At 45.6% G+C, this 26,143-nt stretch overlaps 1 protein-coding gene across 7 annotated transcripts in view; it reads left to right on the top strand.

Annotated features, from left to right (window-relative positions):
- Positions 1-26,143, top strand: part of UNC80 (unc-80 subunit of NALCN channel complex) — a 449,893-nt gene that overhangs the window by 396,932 nt on the left and 26,818 nt on the right. For all 7 annotated transcript variants that reach the window (XM_085870661.1, XM_085870659.1, XM_085870657.1 and 4 more), the window contains 2 exons: positions 11,541-11,725; positions 18,153-18,318. In XM_085870661.1, the coding sequence (XP_085726787.1) occupies positions 11,541-11,725; positions 18,153-18,318 (351 nt within the window). The remainder of the gene's footprint in view (positions 1-11,540; positions 11,726-18,152; positions 18,319-26,143) is intronic.

The raw sequence follows: 26,143 nt of genomic DNA, 5'->3' as shown, positions 1-26,143 counted from the left end.
AAACTGTGATTGAAAATCAGGGTTATTCCACAAAATATTGATTTCTGAACTCTTCCGAAGGTAAAACATCAGTATTGTGTTGTTTAAAAATGAACGTGAACTTGTTTTGTTTGTATTATTTGAGGTCTGAAAACACTGAATCTTTGTTGTTATTTTGACCAGTTGTCATTTTCTACAAATAAATGCTCTAAATGACAATATTTTTCTTCGGAATTTGGGAGAAATGTTGTCAGTAGTTTATAGAATCAAACAAAAATGTTCATTTTACTCAAACACGCACCCTCGGCAAATGTGCTACTTTATCTGGTGATCTTGAATGTAGCTGAGCTGTACCGCTCGCACATGCCGGACCTTGCAAACCGAACCGTCGGGAATCTCATCCTCCCAAGATATCTACGTGCAGACAGTGCTAAACTAATGGCAGAAAAGACGGACACTGTCAGATCGGAAATGGATTCAACAAGAACAGGTTTATTTACACAAGTCCAGGAAAAAGAGGTGGGAGGGAACATCGGGATTTCATTGGCATGGAGAGAAATGAGGGTTAAGTAATTTGTACAGCAATGAGATCTGAGAAAGAGAAAAGAGACACAGAGCAAACTTAACAAGCACCTTACCTGCCACTAACACAGTACATGGGCCCAAGGATTCACAACCGCTATTCAACGCTGAGGGAGAGAAGTGGGAAGAAAGACTGTGAGGTGTCTCGGGTGTGTGGAGAAGAGTGACGTGTGTGTGTGTGTGTGTGTGTGTGTGTGTGTGTGTGTGTGTGTGTGTGTGTGTGTGTGTGTGTGTGTGTGTGTGTGTGTGTGTGTGTGTTGTGAGTGCATTTGAAAAGGAAAACTGAGAAAGGTGCAGCAGAAAAGATGTGTGAGTGGATTGCCTAAGTGTGAGATCCTACCAGATGTGTCTGCAGTGTAGCTTTGTTTTGGTCCTATTAATCGGCTTGGCTCCACCCGCCACCTCGCAGCCTCGGCTCCTTGCTCATGATGACAGTTTGCAAGGTAAAAACCAAAGGAGCGAAAGTGCTAAAACCAGCAGCATGACCTCAGGGAACAGTGTCTGGCGCCCGTAGATGTCGTGTCTCAGGGTGTCCGCAAATGACTGTTCAGAGTTGAGCAAATAAAATGATATCAAAAGAACCTGAAGGTGCAAACGACCGTTGAAAAGAGCCTCCATGACCATTGAAAGAGCCCAAACGACCATTGAAAGAGCCACAAACGACCATTGAAAAGAGCCTCCATGACCATTGAAAGAGCCCAAACGACCATTGAAAAGAGCCTCCATGACCATTGAAAAGAGCCCAAACGACCATTGAAAGAGCCACAAACGACCATTGAAAAGAGCCTCCATGACCATTGAAAGAGCCACAAACGACCATTGAAAAGAGCCTCCATGACCATTGAAAGAGCCCAAACGACCATTGAAAGAACCACAAACGACCGTTGCAAAAGAGCGCCTCCATTGACCATTGAAAGAAGCCACGAGTGGCCGCTCCGGGGGTTCGCTCCTTTATAAGGCTGGCCTGGAAGCTTCGAGAATGTGTGCGTCATTGTGTGGGGCTTGCGCGCAGATTGGCGTTCCTCCACCCTATCCCTGCCCATTCGAGTTTCTGCAGCAAGACCTCTCAGTCGGGTCTTCTGGCTGTCGTTAGAGTTGGACCTTGCTTGCCACCCCTTGAGGCGAGAGAGCATTTGGCTGGTTTGAGGTGCCCAAGAACGATTATGCTGAAACGAACGGAGCCGATTTTTCTCAAGTCAATGCTGACCAAGCATCACCCAGGCATGTGATAGCCATCATGAAGGCTTACAATGGGGTTAATGGGATGAGGGATCTCCTTTGGAGCGGGGGAGTTTGAAGTTATGTAACTCCACTTAATGTCTTGATTGCCTCACATTCGTGTGAGAAGAGATTGTGCAAACTACAGTCCATATTCATTAACAGTGAATCTACATATGTTTGTTGTGAGAAAAGAGAAAGGGAGAATAAATTAACGATAAAGAAGAGAGGGAAATTCATGATAAAGGGAATGTAAGGAAGAGATCGGCACAACCCGCATCACAAAGCTGCAAACACCTTGCCGACAACCTTCCATGTGCAAATGTAAAATTAGGGGTGGATCCTAATCCACCCGTTCCAACGCAGTTTTGATCCCACTGACCCATCGAAAGGGAAGGGACGATTCCAAACATTTACTTCGGAAATAACTATGTTGATGGGTCGTGAGTAGATGTCGTGAGTACACACAAAAAAAAATTTATTTTTTAAATGGCACGCGGAACATACATATATATATATATATATATATATATATATATATATATATATATATATATATATATATATATATATATATATATATTTTTTTTTTTTTTTTTCAATGGCACGGGGTACATACATATTGTTACGGTTGTGGAAATTCGCAGAACACCATAAAGGTTCCTTAGATCAGTTATCCCGGTAAGTGAGTGTTCAGATAGGTTTCCCCACCATTGTTTGGAGGATTTCTTCGTGTTCACTGGGCTGCGACCCTTTGAGATAGTGTTTTTCTTTCTCTATCGTTATTTTGGACCGACAGTGCATGCTACCACCCCTTCCGCGTCGAAAACCATCCTAGAACGTCAAACAAAGGCGCCAGGGAAAGAACTGCGATGACGCGCGGATTTTACCGCCTTTTTTCTCCGAGGCTGGTGTGACGAGAAGGGCGAGGCGGCTTGCGCGCGATTGGTGGATACGAGGAGTGAGGCAGTCGGAGTTGAGAAACGCCCCTTTTCGAGAAGCTTCTCGGAGGAAGGTGGAGCCGAGAACGGGGCGGAGCCCCGCGCTAAAAAGGGCGGACCGCACGCGAGGCTCACTCCCTCTTCTTGGTTTATGCTCGCCCCTGTCTCACGGTGGTCAACTTCTTCTTCTTCTTCTTCCTCGCTTGGTTCCTGCACTCGTGGTTCTGTGAGCGGCCTGTTGGTGGGATACGCGGACGGAAGGCGCAGCAGTGCCGGCTGTGTGGTGGACCTGCGCATCCGGACGAGGAGTGCCGGAGAGAGCTTGCCGGCCACGTGGGAGGCCCGGAACCAGGCGCGACCACGCTGACGGTCGTGGGAGCGGGACGTTGCGACTCGCCAACCACCGAGGGGGGCAGGTAACTTGCCACGGTCTCGCGGGACACGTTCGGTCCTCCAGGTCCCGCGTTATAAAGGTCTGCGGACCCTGTCTGCCACCCAAGTCTTTGAGGGTGGCCATTTCTTGCTTTTGAATGAATGTTGGTGGCTCCGTGTCCTGTGAAGTAGACCTGCATAAGTGACTGTGCATGTACATTATTGCTCGTAGTCGGTGGTATTGCTTTTGTTTCTTGCTTGTACATTGCATGACTGCCTTGCTTGTGATGTGTGTGTAAATAATAAATGTCCTTGCTTGTGAAATGTATCCCGTTCATTGCGTCCTCATTTCCCCATTGGAAATGCCATCTTGCATCTTGGAATAATTAGTTGGGTTTTAAACACCCGGTAAAGAGAATCGGATCTGTTGAGGTCAGCGATAATCCCCGCTCGGTTATCGCTGTAGAACGGAACGGACCGCTTAAGCGGTTTGTGTCCCAAGCCGACCTGCGGCGAGGTACGCCCCCTCGGTAGGTTACCCGCGTGAGTACTTAGGTATTTCGATATTCGGCAAGTGACCCTATTTCGCGTGGGTAGAATGCGGACTGGGCTGTGGTGAGGTTAAACCCCCACCCATGACTGGTTCCTGGCGATAGTTCCAGGAGGGTCACGACTGAATTGTCTGTCCGGTGGGCGACGCGGCTGCTATTCATGGAAAGCGGACAATCGCACGCCGGCGGGCACGAATTCGTAACACTGGTGTCCGGGAGTGGGATTCGAATCCATCCCGCCTCCAACTAAAATTACGGGAATCGGTTCAGGGGTGAGTGGAGCGACCCTCGATTCCCACCAAATTCGGGCGACTTAAATTAAATTCCACGAAATAAGATGGCTTTTCAAGACGAACGGGTGCCGGGTGTAGTCGGAATGTGTTGTAATGTAGGATCCATGGCCCGGGACGGTTCTTTTTATAATTATAATCCATGGGGGAGCTCAACCCCATATACTGAGCATGGACTATGCCGACAAACTAATCGCACCTCGGCGCAACACGGAGCAGGCGGCTATTTTTTAGCGCAACGAACGGCGCGACACGAGGTGAGTGCTCCCAGACACCGTTTCAAACCACGTGGTCATGGCAGGCGAGGCAGGCGGACATTGGTGGGCTTCGGAAACAATTGGAGGAAAACTGGAAAACAAAGCTGGAGGAGGAAAAACGGAAACACGATTTGGAATTAAAACAACTAAAGGAAGAGGTAAGATCAGGCGAACAGATAAAAGAAAGCCTGGAACGGAAGGAAAAAAGAGCACAGGAATATCAGAAACAATTGAAAGAAGAAGCAAGGTTGGAGTATGATGAGATGAGGGGGAAAAGGGATGAAGAGAGAAAGGAAAGATGGAAAAAAATGTCTGAGTTACGTGAACACCAAGACAATGAGAGAAAAAAAGAAACAAAAGGAACACTATTTGGAATTAAAACAACTAAAGGAAGAATTATTGGAAAAGTCAAGACAGTTCGAAGAACTAGAGGGCTAAATGAGGAAAGTAGAGTTAAGTACCTATGAATTGGAACGAGAGAAGAGGAAACTGAACGAAAGAATAGAGGAAGAGAAAATTAGTAATTCCTGGGATAGAGAGAACTTTGAAGAAGAATGGGAAACAAAGTGGGAAGAGGAAAAACCAGAACACGATGTGGAATTGGAACAACTGAAAGAGGAGGTAGAAGAAGGCAATCGGAAAAGAGAAAGACTAGAAAAGACGATAAAAGAAGAAATGGAATGGCAGGAAAAACTAAAGGAATTCGGGAAGAAAATGGACGAAATGAGGAGGGAAGCATGGGAAAGTTGTGCAGAAAGGAGTGAAGAAGCATGCAAATTGGGAGAGGAACTATTGAAAAAAAAACTTCTGAGATACTGAAACACGAAACCAAAGAGAGAGGATTACAAAACGAAGTGGAAAAGTTAAAAGAGGAAAGGAAGAGGACGGAAAATGAAACGTTGAGGAACCACACTGTTCAGATCAAACAGTTAGAAGCCAAAGCAAGGTTGGAGTGTGCGGAGATGAGAAAGGAATCAGAAAAAAAGCCTCCGAGTTACAGAAACGCCAAAGTGGAGAGAGAGGGAACTACAAAACGAGCTGAGGATGTCGAGGGAAGAAGGAACGACAGCAGAGAATGAAACGTTAAGGAAACACACTGTGCAGATCGAACAGATGGAAGCCAAAGCGAGATTGCAGAATGAGGAACAAGAGAGACAGTGGAATAGAAAACAAAAAGAACATGAAGTTGAGGTTGACCAATTGGAAGAAAAGGCAAGGCTGAAGTGCGATGAGATAGACAAAGAACAGCGAATGAAACACAAAAGGGAAATTGACCAAATTAAGAAAACCATGAAACTGGAGAAGGAAGGACAGGAGAGGAAACAAGGAAGAGTAGTGAGAGAACAGCGAATGAAACACAAGAAGGAGATGAACCAAATGAAGGAAACCACGAGATTGGAGAAGGAAGGACAGGAGAGGAAACAAGGAAGAGTAGTGAGAGAACAGCGAATGAAATGCAAGAAGGAAATCAGCCAATTGAAAGAAACGATGAAATTGGAGAGTGAAGAGCATGAGGGACTGTGGGGTAGAAAGCAAAAGCAATACGAGTTTGAAATTGGTCAACTCAGAGAGAGAGCAAAATTGAAGTCCACGGAGATTGAAAAACTCCGGAAAGAAAACGAACAACTCAAAAAGTTCGGAGATAAAGAACGACTCAGATGGGAAGGAAAATGGAGCCAGAAAGAAACAGGAACTAATGGACAAGCAGAAACAACAGAAATAAAATGTACAGAGACACGGGAGATAGAGGGTGGATTAAAAGGACTTAAAAACGAACACACACACACACACACACACACACACACACACACACACACACACACACACACACACACACACATACAGAATTAGCGAGGCTTAATGGGGGTGAGCTGGTGGACTGTTTGGTGACCCGGTGCGAGCAGCTGGATAGCCTCCTTCGGGAACGGAGGGAGACGCTATGCTCCCTTGAAGCTGATCGCGACCAGGTGGGTTCGGTCTTGCCGTGCGAGTTAGGAGGGACGAGTGCTGTAGACGGGTGCACGCGGAGCTTGGGGGGTAAAGAGACCCCGGAACCCCATGTGGTGGCGCTAATCCCCAGTGCGATTGTTCCTGTGTGTGTGTGGTAACGAGTGAGCCGAGATGCGTGCCTCCCAGCACGCCGTGTGTGGATGAGGCGCCATGTGTGAATGAAACCACGTGTGTGAGGGAACGGCCGTGTGTGAATGGAACCATGTGTGTGAGGGAACGGCCGTGTGTGAATGGAACCACTGTGCAAGGGAAATGGCATGCGTGAGTGAACAGCTGAGTGTGAGAGAGACTGTGTGTGTGAGAGAGAGAGCGGTATGCAAGGGAGATGGCGGCTGGCATGCGGGAACACGCAACCGCGTGCCTGAGTGTGAGTGCCATCTCAAGGTGTGTAAGCCTCGTGGCACGTGGGAGCTTGTGCGCGAGAGTGCGACGACGACGGAGCCGGACGGTGGACAAAGGCCGAGTAGCGGCTGTAGCTGCATTGGGGGCCGTGCCGGGTTTGCACGGCAGCGCGCGCGGGGTCCGTGCTGTGTTGCACACGAGGCCGCCACATGCGCGCCTGCGGGAGTGAAGCCCGGTCCGCAAACGCACGCGGTGGATTAGCCGATCCCGTGGACGGACAGAAGGTAGGCTGGATAACGGATTTGGACCAGATGGGTTCTCCACGCGACCGTGTGTGTGAAGCTCTGACGGGCAGAGCACATGTGTTCGTGTGGGGAACCCCTCAAAACGCGAGGCTTGCTTTTGAATGCGCAGGGTGACGTCATGGCTGCACGTAGGGTTGGAATCCGGCAGGAGGGGTATCCCTGCCGGATGGTACCATCCAAGGAGGGACGAGGTGCATGAACAGCTGCCATGACGTCACGGGGGTAAAAGAGCGCAGGTTGCGAGTTGTCGTGCTGGTGTGCGCATTTATTGAAAAAAAAAAAAAAAAGCAAACCTCGCTTTCGGGTGAACAGGATTCCCAGGCAAGGGGTGGAAGACCCCCCTGGCTGGGCACAGGACACCACTAGTTAGAGGGAAGGGTTAGCATAGCTAGACCGGCTTCATGGGGCAGGGGTAAGTCCTCATGGAGCCTGTGGAATGGAATAGTTCGAGGGATTGTAGTTCAGATTTAGGTTGGGAAATGGATTTATGGGATTATTTGGAGACAGTGACAGACTGTGGATATGTAGAGGGGACGTAGCTCAGCTACATAGTGTTAAAAGGAACGTGCTACTAGTTTAAGGGACGACGTGGGAGCACGAGTTAGTTAGGGGATGCAGTCAGCAGAATGGCAGTGATCAGCGATGATGAGTGTTGAAGAGTTATGGAGTGGAAACTGTACTTGGTGAGTGAGTGAGGGCCAGCGGGCCGGAGTGTATGGAATGAATCTGGAATGCATGGCGCGATGAGTGATTGGGGGGAGGAGTGACTCCCACCCAAGGGACCCCGGGGTCAGAGTAATGCGAGTTAGGGGGTTAGTCAAATTGACAAAATGGAGGTCGTTTTGCTGTTGGTGGGAGTGTAGGCTCGAAACCCGTTTGGAGGGGTGCAGAAGCCCTGTTGATGGGCTGGGAGCGTTGCTGCGAATGGTGAGTATCGCTTAGTGGGTACCCCGGGCACCGGGCTAGTTGGCCACGGTAAGCCAAGGGTCCATGGGGGGCCGGGATAGTATAGTGGGCACAGGTGGCCGGCATGATGCGGGGCCCGGGGTGCCATATGCCACGGGGGTGGTGTACTGGGCACAGGCGACCCTCGGAAAGGGACCCGGGGCACCAACACGTCACATGGGCATCGAGGGGGAGTCGCCAGAGAGGGCACTCCCCAGTTTTAGGGAGCTGGTAGGCTCGGAGGCAGTGTAGTGCCCGAGAGTGTCATTGTTGGAGAATCCGGAGAGGGTACTTCCTGCCAAGGGAGCCACGCGTCCCAGCCATGAGACCGTGTGAGGGCACGGAAGGAAAATTGGGGGGCATGGCCCGAAATTTGAGAGGACACCAACACAGGCGACGGGAATCTTGGTTGCTAGAACCGATAGGTTAAATGAGAAGCCCTTGTTGAAAGCCCCGGGGTAGTTTCAAGGTTAATGGATAGGGTAGATAGGAAGTGTACCCCTCCGCTCCATCCATCCCTTCGCTCTCGTTGTGGGCCGCTGGACCCACTTTGGGTTTGAAGATCGCTGAAATCTGAGGAGGCCATTCTGAGGCTTGAATTGGGCCTCGACACAGGACGCTGGCTCTCCCTTATTCCCCTCCAGGAAGGGAAGGTAGGGGTTAGGAGTAGGCTAGGAGACGATAGGTTAGCCGAATAAGGACGATAAAGGGGGTTAGGGGACGAATTATAGTGGGAGGAAAAAAAAAATTAAATAATTTGGGGCTAAATTGGGGTTTGACAAATTAAGGGAGTGGGTATAGACAGTGACAGGCAAAGGCGATAGGTTGGGAAGGGAGACCGTAGGGTAGGTCCGAGCCCGCCTTCTGAGTGGCCAGCACCACCGCACTCCCTCCGCCAACCTCCTTGAACGGGGTAAGAGGCCGGCTGTTTTACTGCAAGGCCTGTGCCGGTCGGATCATCTGCCGGCTGTTTTTGCTGCAAGGCCTGTGGCGGTCGGATCATCTGCCGGCTGTTTACTACAAGGTCTGTGCCAGTCAGCTTCACCACCGGCCCGTTTTGCTACAACGGCCTTGTCTAGCCTTGCCATGCCTTGTCTGCCTGCTTTCGCCTTTGCCCCATGCCTGCTGCCCTGTTGCATTTGCCCCATTCATTGCCATGTGCGCCAGGATCATCGCGCGTTCTGCAGGGACTGCCCTGTAGGCAGCCGCATCACAGGACTGCATTGGCGGCCTGTGCACCACTTGTGTTCACTGCGCTCGTTTCACGGGGGAGGCCGAAGACTGCGTGTGAGCAGCCAGCCACGTTCCCTGTCACCTGCATTGGTTCATGAGCCAGAGACTGCGCTTGAGCAGCCTGGCTCCTGCTTGTGACTTTTGCTTCTTTGTCCACAGAGTCCATAGATCCTGGGCCATGGTTTAGTGTAAAATTTATAAGTTAAGGTTAAGATTGTACATGGTTGTGCTTGCCCCCTGCATATGTGTCGTAGTTATTTTTTTTAATATGTCGCCGGGAATTTATTTAAGTCGTCTGCATGAGTGGGTTTGTTTAGTAAGTTACTCAGCGCGTAGTTATTTTTTTTTGGGTACACGAATACACTGAATGTTGCACTCAGGGATCGGAAGGTAAAACTTACTAGGGGAGAACTACACATGATGGCACACAAAAATTTGACGACTCGGGACGAGTCTGTAAAAAGGGGAGCGGGTAGTGTTACGGCTGTGCAAATTCGCAGAACACCATAAAGGTTCCTTCGATCAGTTATCCTGGTAAGTGAGTGTTCAGATAGGTTTCCCCACCGTTGTTTAGAGGGAATTCTTCGTGTTCACCGGGCTGCGACCCTTTGAGATGGTGTTTTTCTTTCTCTATCGTTATTTTGGACCGACAGAGCACGCTACCACCCCTTCCACGTCGAAAACCATCCAAGAACGTCAAACAAAGGTGCCAAGGAAAGAACTGCGATAACGCGCGGGTTTTACCGCCTTTTTTCTCTGAGGCTGGTGTGACGAGAAGGGCGAGGCGGCCGCTCGCGATTGGTGGATACGAGGAGTGAGGCGGTCGGAGTTGAGAAACGCCCCTTTTCGAGAAGCTTCTCGAAGGAAGGTGGAGCCGAGAACGGGGCAGAGCGACGGGCAGAGCCCCGCGCTATAAAGGGCGGACCGCACGCAAGGCTCACTCCCTCTTCTTGGTTCATGGTCGCCCCGTCTCACGGTGGTCCAGTTCTTCTTCTTCTTCCTCGCTTGGTTCCTGCGCTCGTGGTCCTGTGAGCGGCCTGTTGGTGGGAGACGCGGACGGAAGGCGCAGCAGTGCCGGCTGTGTGGTGGACCTGTGCGTCTGGACGAGGAGCACCGGAGAGAGCTTGCCGGCCACATGGGAGGCCCGGAACCAGGCGCGACCACGCTGACGGTCGTGGGAGCGGGACGTCGCGACTCGCCGACCACCGAGGGGGGCAGGTAACCTGCCACGGTCTCGCGGGACCCGTTCGGTCCTCCACGTCCCACGTTATAAAGGTCCGCATACCCTGTCTGCCACCCTCGTCTTTGGGGTGGCCATTTCTTTCTTTTGAACGAATGTTGGTGGCGCCATGTCCTGTGAAGTAGACCTGCATAAGTGACTGTGCATGTACATTATTGCTCGGAGTCGGTGGTATTGCTTTTGTTTCTTGCTTGTACATTGCATGACTGCCTTGCTTGTGATGTGTGTAAATAATAAATGTCCTTGCTTGTGAAATGTATCCCAATTGTTGGGTCCTCATTCCCCCATTGGAAATGCCATCTTGCATCGTGGAATAATTCGTTGGGTTTTAAACACCTGGTAAAGAGAATCGGATCTGTCGAGGTCGGTGATAATACCCGCTCGGTTATCGCTGTAGAACAGAACGGACCGTTTAAGCGGTTCGTGTCCCAAGCCTACCTGCGGCGAGGTACGGCCCCTCGGTAGTTTACCCGCGCGAGTACTTCGGTATTTCGATATTCGGCGAGTGACCCTATTTGGCGCGGGTAGAATGCGGGCTGGGCTGTGGTGAGGTTAAACCCCCACCCATGACTGGTTCCTGGCGATAGTTCCAGGAGGGTCACGACTGAATTGTCTGTCTGGTGGGCGACGCGGCTGCTATTAGTGGAAAGCGGCCAATCGCACGCCGGCGGGTGCGAATTCGTAACAATATATATATTTCTATGAATACATATATATATATATATATATATATATATATATATATATATATATATATATATATATATATACATTTGTATGTCAGTACAACTATGATGATTATATACTATGCTCTTCTCAAAACATTGCTGCTGCCAAAGCAATTTTTTGGCAAGGGTAAGGCTGGGTGGTTTGCCATTGCCTTTCTGGTAGTCAATTACGCCAAGAATTTATCATTTGAACATGGTACCGGCGATATCTACTGTTTGTGAGGGACACCATGGGATCTTTGACGTCCACCATCTAATTCCAGTCAACAGAATGCAGTACCAAGTGTACTGAAATGTCATGCCTTTGTCTTTCACCTTATGAGAAATGTCTTGCTGTGCACCATGAACAATGCTAAGTGCAGGGCATTACACACAGATTGACTCCCAGTGAATGACTGTGCCATCATTGAAAAATCATTAGGTTTCTCTAATAAGCCTACATCTAGACATACAATGTGTGTTTTCTGATTCACATTTTATGTGTCCAATAGGATGTCAATAAAAACTGTGACTCTCCCCTGTTTATATTCACTGGTCCCACTGGCAGCCCTGAAAGTGCTATTAGTTTGCTTTGAGCGCCAACTTGGCCCTTTCTGGTACCGGCTCTCCCTGCAAGTGCGAGAGATGGCGAGTCGCAAAGTGGGTGTACTTGCTTACTGGGACTTCATTGACTTCATCGTACGCACTCGCATCCCCTTGTTCGTGCTCTTACGTCCTTTCATTCAATGCAAGGTAAGAGAACGAGAATGCATCAGTGTGTTTGCCCAATTAATTTTTTCCCCCCCAAACGGAATATCAAAATTTATGGTACATCAGCTTGGAGAAGTTATTTATTTTTGGTTTCTCAGTCATTTTGTAATGATTGTGATCATAAATCGATATGATAAAGTGATAATTTAGATGTATAGTGCTCTGGTTAATTTGTAGGATGGGCAATATCTTGATTTATCTTGGGTTAGTCATTAGAATCTACCTTGGATTACTGTGTTGAAGAACCATTTCAGACAAAATTTGTTGAATGAAAATCTAATGAAGAAAAAATTTCGACCAAATGTACAGCATTCATTACAATGCTGGACAAATTCATTTTACTGGACAAATGTTCAACCCTCCTATACACAATGCCATTGTACATGGTACATTTTGTGCTGTTCATCTTGTGTTTGTGTTGGAACTCGCATGAGCTGTGTTCTACGTACCAAGCATTTTGCATTGAACTTGCATCGTAACTTTGGCCTAGGACATGCTCACATGTGGTTATAGGTTGCCTATGCATATTATGTCCAGTTTCCTGGTGTGTACATGAAAGAGACTCACATATTTCCACTTCCTGGTTTGTTGCCATTCCCAGAAGACGATTGAAGAGCGATCCATCCATACTCAAGCTCAGTGTCTGTTCCAACAGCTTTTGTGCCTCGCCGATACGCCGTAATTTGTGTTTCTGATATGTTATTCTTGGTCTCAGAAAACGAAAGCCTGTTTCACCCGATGATGTTAAAATCTTGTTGATGCTTCAACAGAGGACGAGAATCTGAGGGAGTGTGTCAGTTGTCTTTCCTGGTAGCAGACATGATTAAATTGTAGATGTAGTCTTTTCCGTAGCAGATCGTTAGCATGTCCAGATTAATGAATATCATAGCTTCTTGGTCACCACTCCATATATTTAACTTATTGTTGACATTAGGCTAAGGTGGTAAAGATTATCCATAGTTCAAAAATATATTTCATGTAAACATTTCCCTGTTAACACACTTCCGGTGGAGTACCATGTCGTTGCCCCTTCGCCACACTGTTGGCAACTGAAAATGGCAAAGCCCCAGGGGCCGATGGAATTTTCCTGAAATTCCTTTAAAATGTCAAAGAAAAGGGTCGGACCTGGTTGGCGGCCCTTTTCACTGCCGTCCATGAAACTGCCGCCTGATACAAGGCTAATGTTATTGCCATCCTAAAAACTGGGAAGCCAGCAGAATTGCCCTGCAACTACCACCTTATTGCCCTACTATCAGTGACAGGAAAGCTGATGGAGATGGCCTTACTATCCCGTTTAACCCATACTCTGGAGGTCTTCCTACCTGATGAGCAGGGGGGCTTTAGGCCCAGCCACAGCACCTGTGATCAGGTTCTTGCCCTCTCCACTATCATCGTGGCTGGTTTCCAGAGAAAACAAAGGATGGCAACCACCTTGGTGGACCTGTCGTTGGCTTTTGGCACAGTCTGGCCAAAGGGCTCCTTCTCAAAGTCTCAAAAGTCTTCCTCTGTCAGAAGACAATCAGACTTCTGTGGGTATTCTTTGGGGACCGAAAGATCCGTGTTGGCCTCGCCAGTAAAATAAGGCGTGTTCAAACACTAAACAATAGCCTCCCTCAAGGATCTGTTCTAGCCCCCGCCTTGTAGAACCTCTGTGATAACAACCTGCCAATGATGAATGACCTCCTTCAAACTCATCTATGCTGAAGACATCGCACTCATAGTGCAGGGACCTGACCGATAATCTGTTGAGAACCAACTTACCAAAGATCTGGGCATACAGGAGGAGTATTTACACAAATGGAAGCTCTGCCCAAACCCCAACATAGCAGCCATCTGCACCCACCATCTTGACAATCACACGACGAACGCAGAGGTATATGTGACATTCTGTGGAATGAAAGTTGAAAATGTCCATTATCCCAAATACCTTGGGGTTACATTTGACTGGACCCTGACCTTTAAAGAACACCTGGAAATATGCAAGGAGGAGGTCAGCGCACAGTAAACCTCATCCGGAAACAGGCTGGAACATCGTGGGGAGCCAGCGTCAACACCTTATGCACGGCAATGCTCACCCTCATATACTCGATGGCAGAGTATTGCTCGCCAGTCTGGTTGGCGAGTGCCCCTTCGAAAGCCATCGACGTGCAGTTAAACGCCATGATGAGAACAGTGTCTGGAACCCTCAAGCCAACAAAGACTGAGTGGCTTCCTATCCTCTGCAACATTGCTCCACCATCCATCCGTAGGGATGTGCTATCATCCTGATAGTTCAACCACATTTTGGCTACCAAAATTCCAGCCCAGCGCCTTCTCACTGAACATCTGTGCTGTTGCCTCAAGTCCTGAAAACCACCATGGAACTGTGCCTTGCTCTTTACTGGAGCCAATCAAAGTGATGCAAACTTGTGGAGGGCCAGCTGGAAGGCTGCAACAGCTCCTAATAAACATATTGTACATGATCCAACCATTCCTCCACCTGGTTTCACATTCCCACGTAGGTAATGCACAGCCTCAACAGGCTCTTCACTGGACAGGGCCTTTGCGGTTGTACCCACCACTGATGGAGGATGAGGCTGGATGCACTCTGTGATTGTGGAGGAGTTCAGACAATGGAGCACATCACCTTCACACTGTCCCTTGCGGAAGTTATCGGGAGACTTTTAGCTCTCCACCAACTCACCCCTGAGGCAGCCACATGGCTGCAGAACCTGGATATTACACTTTCGCACAATCCATGTTGGCCATACACAAGAATAAGATTGATAGATTCCCTTGTTAGCGTAATCACACACCGCTTGATGCAATTCAGACGTTTGGGCCTTGAGAATGGAGGAAAGATTACTGCAAAAGACAGAGATGGAGAGAAAGGAATATAAGTTAGCATATTTTGAATTAATATGAGATCATTCATATAAGATCCTCATCCACCACAAAAATCTCTCATGACACTCCAAACAGAGCTTGTTAGTGGGTGAACAATCAAGTGCCATGAATCCTGCTTCGCACCTCAGCCCACCTGAGCTCCTGACCACATACAAAGCTTTCATCTGCAGCCTGATGATGGAGTACTGCTCTCCCCTCTGGGCTGGTGCTCCTGCCTCTCACCTTTCTCGGCTTCACGCTGTGGAAACCAAGGCATTTAGGATCATTGGTATCTCCCATGGTGAGGCTGAGTCTTTGGACCTCTCACTCTCTCACCGTAGGTAGGTCGGTGGTCTTTCTCTCTTCTACCATCTCCTCTTCAGTCTCGCCCCCCCACCCACTCTGTCTGCGATGTCTCGCCCCCCCCCCAATATTGCCGCAGGGCGCTCAAGGTCTGCCACCAACCCCCCTCTGGTAAAATTGCCAAACTCACGAATCACTGCTCACCTTCACCCTTTCATTCCTCTTTTTTACTGCCTTTGGCATAAACTCCCACACTCTCTTCAATCCCACTCTTCACTCCAGGTCTTCAAAACAGCTGTTCACCACCACCTCTCATCATCCCCCATCCAAAACCTCGATCTCTACTACCCCCGTTAATCCACCTTGAACCCACCTCCTTCAAATTCCCTGCTTTCCTTCCTGAAAGTTCCCTGTCGTGTAAGGACCTGGCAGTCCCTGTGTTGTCCATCTTGTTTACCCCATGTTCCCCACCCTATCCCTCTCTCTTCCACAGATCTCCGAATGTCTCTGTTCCCCACTGTTTTGTCCTTCCCTCTCCCTCTGCTCTTGTCTCCTGCCCCCCCCCCCTTGTTGTGCATTGTGTGTTCATTTTCATACGAGCCACGACAATGTGCACAAAAAAGGCATTATCTATATCTTAGCTGCACTAAGATATACACATCTCACACTCTTCTTCGACATCTTGTATTATTTTCAGGTTCTGGTCTCTGCACAAGTTATGTCAAGAAATAGATCCGTTCACAATAACTCACTGCCTGAGAAAAAAAATGAAACCACAAATTGTAAACACCGTAAAGTCATGTCTTAGCTGCAACGCTGTAAAGCCGTAAAGTCTTAGCTGCACTAAGATATACATATCTCACTCTTCTTCGACGTCTTGTATTATTTTCAGGTTCTGGTGTCTGCACAAGTTATGTCTAGGATTATATCACTGCCTGAAAAAGTAAAAAATCACAAATTGTAATATAAATTGCATCACTTTATTCTATGATCTGGGCATCTTTTTCCCCACATTAGTGTATAAAGGGGTAAACTTGAAACACTAATGTGGGGTACAAGATGCCCAGACCATGCTCGATTAAAAAAAAGAACCTGGAAAAAGAGCAGAGTGACTTACCCTTCCTCAGTGATGTCGGCCCATGCACTGAAGGTATACGGAGTTCCAAGCTCTGACTCATGGGGTAACCTAATGGAGCATCGAGCTGTTCACTTTGTGCAGGTACCTCATACCCCACGTTGGTGTCCTTGAGTTAAAACAGGAATTCTAACAAATGTTTTGTAGTTAATTCATCTAATCAACTCAGGAGGTCATGACGATCATTTTGGTGTGTTACATTCCACATCATAACACTGCAGTCGAACTTCACAAAAAACATACACACACACACACACACACACACACACACACACACACACACACACACACGCCTCATCAACTTATAGTAGTCTTAAAGGGTCTACAAGGTCTTTGAGGTCCCCTGGGTCTTTTTTGTCCTCGAGGACTTTTAGGTCTTTTGGCTTGTATGGGTCTTTTGGGTCATCGGGGTCCTTGGGCACTTTTGGCAGCTTACCAACACTGAGAGGTTTTAATCACTTTTCACTCTATTTTAAAACACTCTAACTGTGATGGTAAAAATCATGCTTTCTCCACACACACAATCACCGTTCTGCCAGACAGGGAAGAGCCACAACCCCCGTGCCCCTCCCAGCGGAGCTGCCGCCACCCATGGGAGGGGAGAGAGAATGTGAGGAGGGAGGAGGGGGAGACGAGAGAGGAGAGGAGGGGAGGGGGAAGGGGAGAGAGAAGGGAGAAGGGGAGGAGAATGTATTCAGTCATGTGTTGTGAAGGACTCTGAAATATTTTGTAATTACACTTTTCTTCTTCAAACTTTAAGCTCGTCAAAAAATGAATTTATGGAAGAAGCCCTGAACACTTTGAATAGTTTTCTCTGCTGATAAATAGACAGTTCACAGGGAGGGGGGATCTCCATGTAATCGGCTTTCCCCCGAGCAACCACGTTCCCAGAACTTGTCTCAAAGGAGAAACAACTCGTGGTCTCACACTTAACGTGCTGAAGCTGGACTAATAATGGCTATTTATAGTTACTATGAATTTGCCCTTTCACATTTTGACCCAATTAGTCATTGTTTTCTCCATATTCTCATAATTGTGTTTAATTGAAAATTTAATGACAAAAGTTCAAATGGTAAAAACATTATGGCCTTGACAGACACAGAGACATGCGCACGCACATGGAAACCCCATCACCTGCTGAGCTGGAGGGGGGGGTGGGGAAGGAGGGGAAGGGAGGAGGAAGAAGGAGGGTTAATATACAACATGCAGGTTTCAGCTTTCTTGGTATATACAATTGTCCCACCGCATTTCTAAATCCAAATAATCTTGAGATATTTCACAGATGTACAACGCAAAGAGTGTAAAATAAATCTGCAGGGAGGGGTATAAGATGCCCAGACAATTCATTATTTTTCACTGGTGTTGTCATTTATTACAGTATCAAGGAAGTGATATACAAAAAATTATTTTCTTCTATCTCAGTTATGCAAACTTGCAGGAAGATGATCTTTCCAGGCAAAAAGATTGAAATAATCGATTAAATATTGCTCGTAGCACCTTCCACATCACATAATCAACAAAGACGTCCTCAAAACTACTATACGTTTGACGTGTCATCAAAGGCGAATCTGTTGAAAGATGAAACTTCAAAGTGGATTTGTTCAGCTTTACTTAATTAGTTTTTCTTCACTTTGCGATGCCACAAATTATATTGATGAAGTGAAATTTATCAGATCCACATAGTAAAGAGGATGAAATACCTAATTTTTTTGGTACACTTTCACAACGGTATAGTAAGGTGCCATGTTTGAGTACACACTGTCACGAGTCAGCATGAGAACACATTCTGTGTGAAAATGCACAACTCTCACAAGTCAGTGAATGACTGACATATTCATAAAATTATTGTCGTCATTGGCCATATTAATGTTGATGACATTATAGTTTTGTGAACCATAATATATATCATATATATATATATATATATATATATATATATATATATATATATATATATATATATATATATATATATAATTACACCTTCTGAAATATCACTTGTTTACTGCACTCTAAACTGATTCCATTCCATTAATTTCTCTCTTCCTTTCCAAATCCAGCCTTTTCTTTCTCCCATCTGAATTATCTCTTTTGTCTTCGCTGCAGTTGCTGATGCTGCAGCCTGAAAATGCCGAGGAAGCATCCGTGCAGCGGCGCATAGCCGAGCAACTCGAGCGGCGTTTCATCCCACGCCCACTTTCTCGAAGTTCCCTGATTGCCAGTTTTGCCAACGACCTCAAAATCCTTAAAGAGGCGGTGCATAGTGGCACTGGTGCGTACATCTTGGTGTTCATCTTCATTCAACCTGTCTTTAACCCTTTGTTTGCCACTCATGCTGATTGTCTCCTTTTGTATTTCATACATAAACTATTGATCAAGTATTGTCCTTTGTGAAGAGTAGCTGAACTATCACCGGCATCCTAGCCACGTTCAAAATTCCTGCTCTAACCTACCGGGAGCACTGCATCGGCAGCATAGCTGCACCACCAGCAAGTGATGCTGCCTGCAACCATGTGCTGCATATGAAATATTATTAATAACTAGAAGGGCACTCGGTAGAGCGCATACCTCCGCCACGTAATGCCTGATCCATGAGAACATATCGGGCCCAATACATTTTTGAAATATCATGCTATTGTAGTCCGATATCGGTTTTGGCCCTATCTCTCAACGCTGAAGAATCACTTTACAAATTAAATAAATCTCGTATCCAGATCCAGATTTGGATATTCACCAAAATCAAATCAGTTTGTTCTTGCGACACACCCAACATGGTCACCAAGTTTCATCCGAATCCATACACAACTTTTTGAGATATCGTGCTATATATTGGTTTCGCCCTATCTCTCAATGGTGAAGAATCACTTTAAAAATCCGAGTAGTCTAATCCGGATCTTCACTAAAATCGAATCAGTTCGTCCTTGTCACACACCGAACGTGTGCACAAAATTTATTCCAGTTCCGTTTACAACTTTTTGAGATATCCTGTGCACAGAGACAAACAGACAGACAGACAGAAAGGGGTGAAAACATAACCTCCCTCACCTTCGGTGAGGAGGTAATAACAAGAAGAAGAAGAAGAAGAAGAAGAAGAAGAAGAAGAAGAAGAAGAAGAAGAAGTGAAGTGTTTGACCATATCATTCTCCAATGTGATGCAAAGGACACACGAGCGATGTGTGAACATGCATCCTGAGTCGTGATATGGTATCTCATTTGAGGAACTTCAACGCAAATCTCACACACACACACACACACACACACACACACACACACACACACACACACACACACACACACACACACACACACACACACACACACACACACACACACACACACACACACACACACACACACACACACACACACACACACACACACACACACACGTACAGACTAATAACACCGGACGAATTCAGACAATCATGGTCACTGAGCTTTAGGGAAATGATGTAACTTCACAGGGCACTCTGGGTAATGGTGATGCCATATACTCGTATGTGATGGTGCTTTTCTCTCCACAGTATGTGGAACAATTTAGAAGTTTTCAACTCCCCACAGGTTCCCACTTTGACATTTATGAGTCTTGAACCTCACCCTCTCTGAGTCTTCCTCCTCATGAGTCTCAGAGAAGTCGCACCCCAGGATGGCGGTTTGAATAGGCGTGTGGTTTCAATGAATTGACATGTTTTATGAACCAGTGAATTTATTGGAACTCTTCCAACCCCAAGACTTCATCTCCAGCTCTGGAGCCTCGAAGGGTGGTGGGTGTAAACGAGCCTCATGAGACATCAGTGTACTTTTGCATGGATTACAATGATACTACGAGACCATGGACAAATAAACACAGCGTATGGGATTTCAACCCAGGATGGGATCCTGGCAATGATAACTATGCACTCAAACGGAAGTGCTAAACAGGCCAAGCCAAATCTCATTACGAGTATGTTTGTTATTGGTGTTAATTTTATTATTTTTTTCACATCATGCAGGCATTATTCTTGTCAGTGATCCCAAGGGAAATATACACAATAATAATTTATTTTTCCTTCAACCATCCGATTTCAGTCCACTGAGGGATAAAAGCCAACTCACGTTGGGGGTACTTGGCACACTCACCAAACTTGCCCATGTGTGGGTTGACGAGAGTGAGCTACTTCACCAAACAGAGAGTTTTATGGTGGTGGTGATGACAGTTGCTGCGGTGATAGCAGCAACAGCTCCATGCCCATATGTACTTCGAAAACCATTATAACTTTGGGGGTATCACTTGCTTACCTATTTACACATTATTTTTTTTAATGTATTTTGACCTAATCTACTGTTCCGAGATGCTCCACTTAATTATTTTTTTTTAATTTACCGTTCATTTTGTCTCTACCCTGCATTTGCCCTCTCATTACTTGATGGCCATGTCATTGCAGCCCATAATGCCACGACACAAAGTGATCCATCACAATAACTGTTTATGACGATATTGCTCAGCTTGGCCTGTTTAGCATTCTCATCCGAAACAAGGGTGCAGGACGTGGAGAATCCCAGATCAAATACCATGTTGTCCATCGTCTACAAATGTTCATGTAATTCATCTAAAAAATTAATACAGTGATGTATACTCACGTGTTTGTCCTGCATAATATGATTTAGCCTGAGATCACTGGAAAAAAAAATAATGGTCAATCACTGTAGTGCAGAATATTGTGTGAGGTATAGTCAATGCATGGAATGGTCTTCCTGGAAATGTAATGGCAGCAAAAATAGTAGATAGGTTGAAATTGGAACTGGATAGGTACCGAGAATCGTTGTCGATAGAGGGGTACACGGATATTGGTCGGAGTTGTTGCTGATGCTGTTGTAAGCTGAGTGTAGCTTGAGTATGGATGGGTGATTGTGTACATCCATGCTATGTGATGTCTGTGAGATCTCATCGAGGGATAGTGTGTGGTCGGTGTTAGATATTCTTCACCCGAAAACCACCTTCACCAACCCCACCCTCCCCAATTTTTCATGGAACCTCACAGTTTCTTAGACTGCTAGGAGGACTAAATCACCATTTAGAAAAAAAATTTCTGCCAGTTATCTGTGCTGTATTTTAGAGCCAGCTTGGAATTCCAGAATTAAATTTTTCAACAATGATGACAATAAAACGTTTGTGGGGTTGATATAGTTTTTGACCTTGACCTAATTTTTAAGGTCATGACTCATTTAAGGTATAGACATTTAAACATTTTCAACATAACTTGATTCAGGTTTGTCTTGTCAGAACAAAACTTCCCTTTCTAGATAGTCTAGACTCTAGAGCAAGGTGCATTTGTGCTTGATGGACATCACACCCCTCCAAAGTAAAGGTCAAGGTCAAATGGCGGTCTAAAAGAAAAGAAGCATTTTTTATCATCGCTAAATTTTGCCAATGCTCAAACACTGCTTGGCCTTCCAATATGTTTTGGCACATTAATAGTGCAACTGCACGGAAGTTGTGCACCTGATATTTGATCCAGGTCCTTGACCTACTTTATTCAGATTGTGACCCAATTAACAAAAATCATAACTTGAATCATTTTCCTCCGATTTTCGTGATGTTAAGTTTCATGGAAAGAACTATATGGGGGTACATTTTATTAATGTAGAACTCTATCTCTAAATTTTGAGGGTTGATGTCATATGGCGGTCTGAAAAAAATATGGCCACCATTGCAACACGGGCACCGGGGGAGGCTTTGCCTGGCAATTGCTTTGTGATCGCAGATATCTAGTTGTTGATTGCAATGCCGACATAATCTTCACCATCATTACTAGTTAAAATGTGATAATTACATGTGCAATCTACATGTCTAATGTACCAACCGTGTCTTACATGTGAAAAATTTGAGGTATATTGTGCCCGCTCAGGTTAGATTGATTGACGAGGCAGGTTAGATTGATGAGAGAGATAATTGAATTACCAGCACAATGCTTATCTTTGATGCAGCTAGCAATAGCAGTTGGTGTGAATGACAAAATGTAGGCAAAGTAAATACCCACTTGCCACACCAACACTTACTTATACCCATAGCATGCTGTACAGCCATCTGCTGCTGTGTTTCCCCTTAATTATCTTCATTATGCATCATCACATTTATCCACTCTCACGCTGCACGTTCTTGTACAGAAATTACACGACCAACCACACCAAGACATGGAATGATTAGTATAGCTAGCCAATGGTGTAAAGGAGGGCTGTTATTAAGAGTGGTCTGCAGTAGGCAAGACAAGTTAATGTGGTGCCGCTCGTGCACATCGTTTTTCAGAACAGCCTTCTTTTATTAGGGAATGGAATAAGAGTCAACCAATATGAGTGAACTCGTATCGCATGTGAAACAGAGCAGGTGGGGCCGCCAGATTCCGTTCATCAACGACGCTGATGGTCGTGAATGAAATAGCTGTTTATTAATTTTTTTTTTACGGACAATCCAATCGTGCCTTGGATTCGAATCCAAATCCATAATATTGCTGCTTTCAGCTGGATTTGAACACAAAACCTCGAGGATGATGGTCCAGTGTCCTCAACAATAATCCACGACTGTGATAACTACTTGATGCTCCTTGGTAACTAAAAGCCTGTGCACTGTCGAGCATCCCCTTTGGAGGCAAGCATCTGCAGGACCTTATGTTTCACATAACTATTCCACAGGAAAGAGTTGAACAGCCTGGTAGCAAGAAAGGCACAAATTTGACCAATCAGATTACAGTAAGTCTGTGACTTTGGTCAACCATGCAACCTTGACTAATCTTCACATCCTATATGGTTGGATATTTTGCTCAGATTATTAAACCTGTACCACACTCAATTTACAGAGCATTGGTACTGCTCAAGCAGTTTCATGGCAAGGGTTATACTGGGTGGTTTGCCATTGCCTTCCCAGCATTGTTTCATCCATGCTCTTTCCTCCTTAAATGCTAAGCATCAAACAAGGAAGCAGCACGTACCATCATTTGTTTTTGGGAAGACTCAGCTGAGGTTCTAACCACTGACCTCCCTGATTCAGAGCAGACACTCTAGAGCCAGTACTCCACCGAGTCTGGTCTTTAATCAGTGCTAATCTCCACATTTCAATCGCATCACCCAAAGTGTGGATGCTTAAGTTTACTTTTCAACCAGGTCATTTTATTTTAATCCAATAAAAATTAAATTAACCCGGAAATACTCAACATCAATAGAAATGGCCCACCAATATTGGTAAAAGATGACGAGGTATCCATGAATGACAGTCTTTCAAATTGTGAATCAAAGATAGTCGACATGCTTTCGGCTTTAATGAAGGATAGTTGAGAAGGGAACACTGATTCCAATTTATTATTTTTTATTTATTATATTTTATTTCCTTATGAATAAATTATTTTCAAAAAATAATTTAAGTTGATATTTTCATTAAAATAACATTCAAAGGCAAAACGTGTGAATGTGGTGTAATGCAATTTGTTGGTTCTTTTTTTTTATTGCAAGTGTAGCACGCTTACCTTTGAACCGTTAAGTCTCGGTTTGATTCCCAGTCCGACTATAAATTGCCAGATCGGTGCTACACATGCAAAGTGTTGCATCACAAAGTCTGCTGTCCCTTGGGTGAACGTTAAACTGGGTGTCCTTCACGAAGAGTAGGGACATTATCCCTGGCACCTGGAACAAATTCCAAATTCCTACCACCTTCATTCAAACGTCAGGCCTGATCAGTCAGTTTGTGAAATCCTTAGTCCAAAACTCCCCCAGGTCTGAGACCACGAGAAGCTCGGATTAATTGGGTACATTAATGAAGTAGTTGGAATGCATTATTGTTGTTTTCCGTGCCACTATGAAATCCATCGAGACCCTATGTTACATGGCAATTTGAGAAGAGTAGTTTGCAATCGATGCGTGTATCTGCATGTGCATTCATGTCTGTGTTTTTTGAACTGAAGGTTCATTTTTGCCTCTTAAATGCCCACATTAAGCCACAGCTAATTGTGTTTCCCAGTTGGCTGAGTGTAACATATGACGGTGATTAAAAAAAAAAATATATATATATATATATATATATATATATATATATATATATATATATATATATATATATTGGGAAGGTTTTGTGCACTCATTTGTGATCTAATGGATTTTGTATGAGAGAGGGAATGGAAACAAAGGCAATGTGGAGAGAAAGTGACATGTAAGAGAGGGAAAATGAGGAGGGATTCAGAGGTTTTAATTGTGTGCCAATCAATGGGCATTAATTTTTAAAAACAGTTCAAATGTAAAGGAAAATGAGGGTACGAAGCATGATATTGTGTCAAGATTTACATAAATATGAGTGGTAGCCATCTTGAGTATGGTACTACGATATGAACGAAGTGTTTTGTCGCCATATTTGTTTCAATGTTTTGAAGATAAAAATTAAAGTAAGAGTGAAGAGAAGTGCATCAGAGAAGGGAGGTGGATGCAGAAATGGGTCAAAGGAGGGCAGGGGTGGGGGGGGGAGGTAAGGGGTGTGGCCGGGAATATAGTCGGAAATAAAAAGAGAGGATTCACCCATTTTGAAACATTAAATTGTCCCACCATCTTACAATACATCCTATTTGTCAAATAAAACATCAGCAATTAATTCCTGTGTTTATGATGAGGTGTAACAACTTAATATTTCTAATGTAAACTATCAACAAGATTGCTTTCAGTAATAAGAGACCTTTTTATCCAGTCAGCAGGAAGACATTGAAGAGGTGGAAGGCATAAAAATATAGAACTAGAGGGGCACTCGGTAGAGTACATACCTCCACCAGGCTGATTAGTTTACGCTTTGTATCCCACTGATTGGCCAGATCTGGATTCGGACCTGAACGAAAATGGAATTACCTTTTCCTTGTCCCCTAAAGCCCCGTCACACCTTGACGATTTAGCCAGCGTATGGCAACGTATCAAAATTTATCTAAAACGCTGGCGTACGCTGAACTATTGGTGTTTTTTTCAGTTTTGGGTGTATAATAGTGTATTCATAACGAGTTGGACGTATGCATAACGTATTAGTAACGTACACAGAACGTTTCGATAACTTATAGATAACTTATACCGACGAATGCTTAGCGTATTGTCGGCGTTCACAACTTATGCCCAGCGATAGTCTAACTTATTCATAGCGTGCGGCAGCGTATCGCCGACGATCACGTGGTGTAGCCTATTGAAAGGCTGCCGCTCGACGATTCAAATCATAACCGCACTAGACATCAAAGTGTCAACATCACCGTCATGTCGAAGAAAACTTCGAAGACTGCTGCCAAGAAGTCTCCTGGCCGTGGCCGTGGAAGCGGACGCAAGGAGGATCCATCATCACCCACACCCTCCCCATCACACTCACCATCTGACGGAGAGGTCACCCAGTTCCTTCTCCTCCGTTCACCTCTTCTTCTCCTGGCTCTATTGGCACGCAACTGGTACAGTGTCAAATCGATGAGGTCATGTTGATGTTGGAGGACAGCTCGTAGGTCTTCTCGTCTCAGCCTTGCCGGATCCTCCATCTCTCAGATGACATGGACATCTGCTCACCATGGAGTCTGGAACACTGACGGGTTCCTCCTGTGAACCCCATTTTTATATACCAATTCCGCTAAACTCTGCCAATACGCCATTATACGGTAGCTGTAAGTTAGAAACACATTCAGTAACTTCTGTGGTCGTCCGGAAGACGTCAGATACGTCTACATACGTCAATATGCATTGGAGATACGTTACACATAGGTTCAAAGCACGTTACTCATAGGTTTGAAATAAGTTTCGGGTACGCTAAACATTACATCGACGTATTTCAACTTATGAGTAACTTACAAGTAACGTGTGTCGACGTGTGTCAACAATCGCGTAACGTGCCTTCAACTTCTGGCCAGCATATGTGAAACGTGTGAGTCATACGCTGGCATACGTCGACAAATTTTGTGCATGCACAAAATTTGTCGACGAGCTCGGCATACTACGAAGTATGCCAGCGTGCTTCAGCGTGCTCTTAACGTAGACAAAACTTACCCAGAACGTATTCGACGTGTGCCAGCGTATTGGCCAAATTTTTCATACGTTGGCATACGCTGGCTAAAACGTCAAGGTGT

The sequence above is a fragment of the Eptatretus burgeri genome, chromosome 2, assembly GCF_056783735.1.
Source record: "Eptatretus burgeri isolate ZD-2024b chromosome 2, Ebu_testis_v1, whole genome shotgun sequence".
In the NCBI taxonomy this organism is placed as follows: Eukaryota; Metazoa; Chordata; class Myxini; order Myxiniformes; family Myxinidae; genus Eptatretus; species Eptatretus burgeri.
This window is presented reverse-complemented; position numbering and strand designations above follow the sequence as displayed.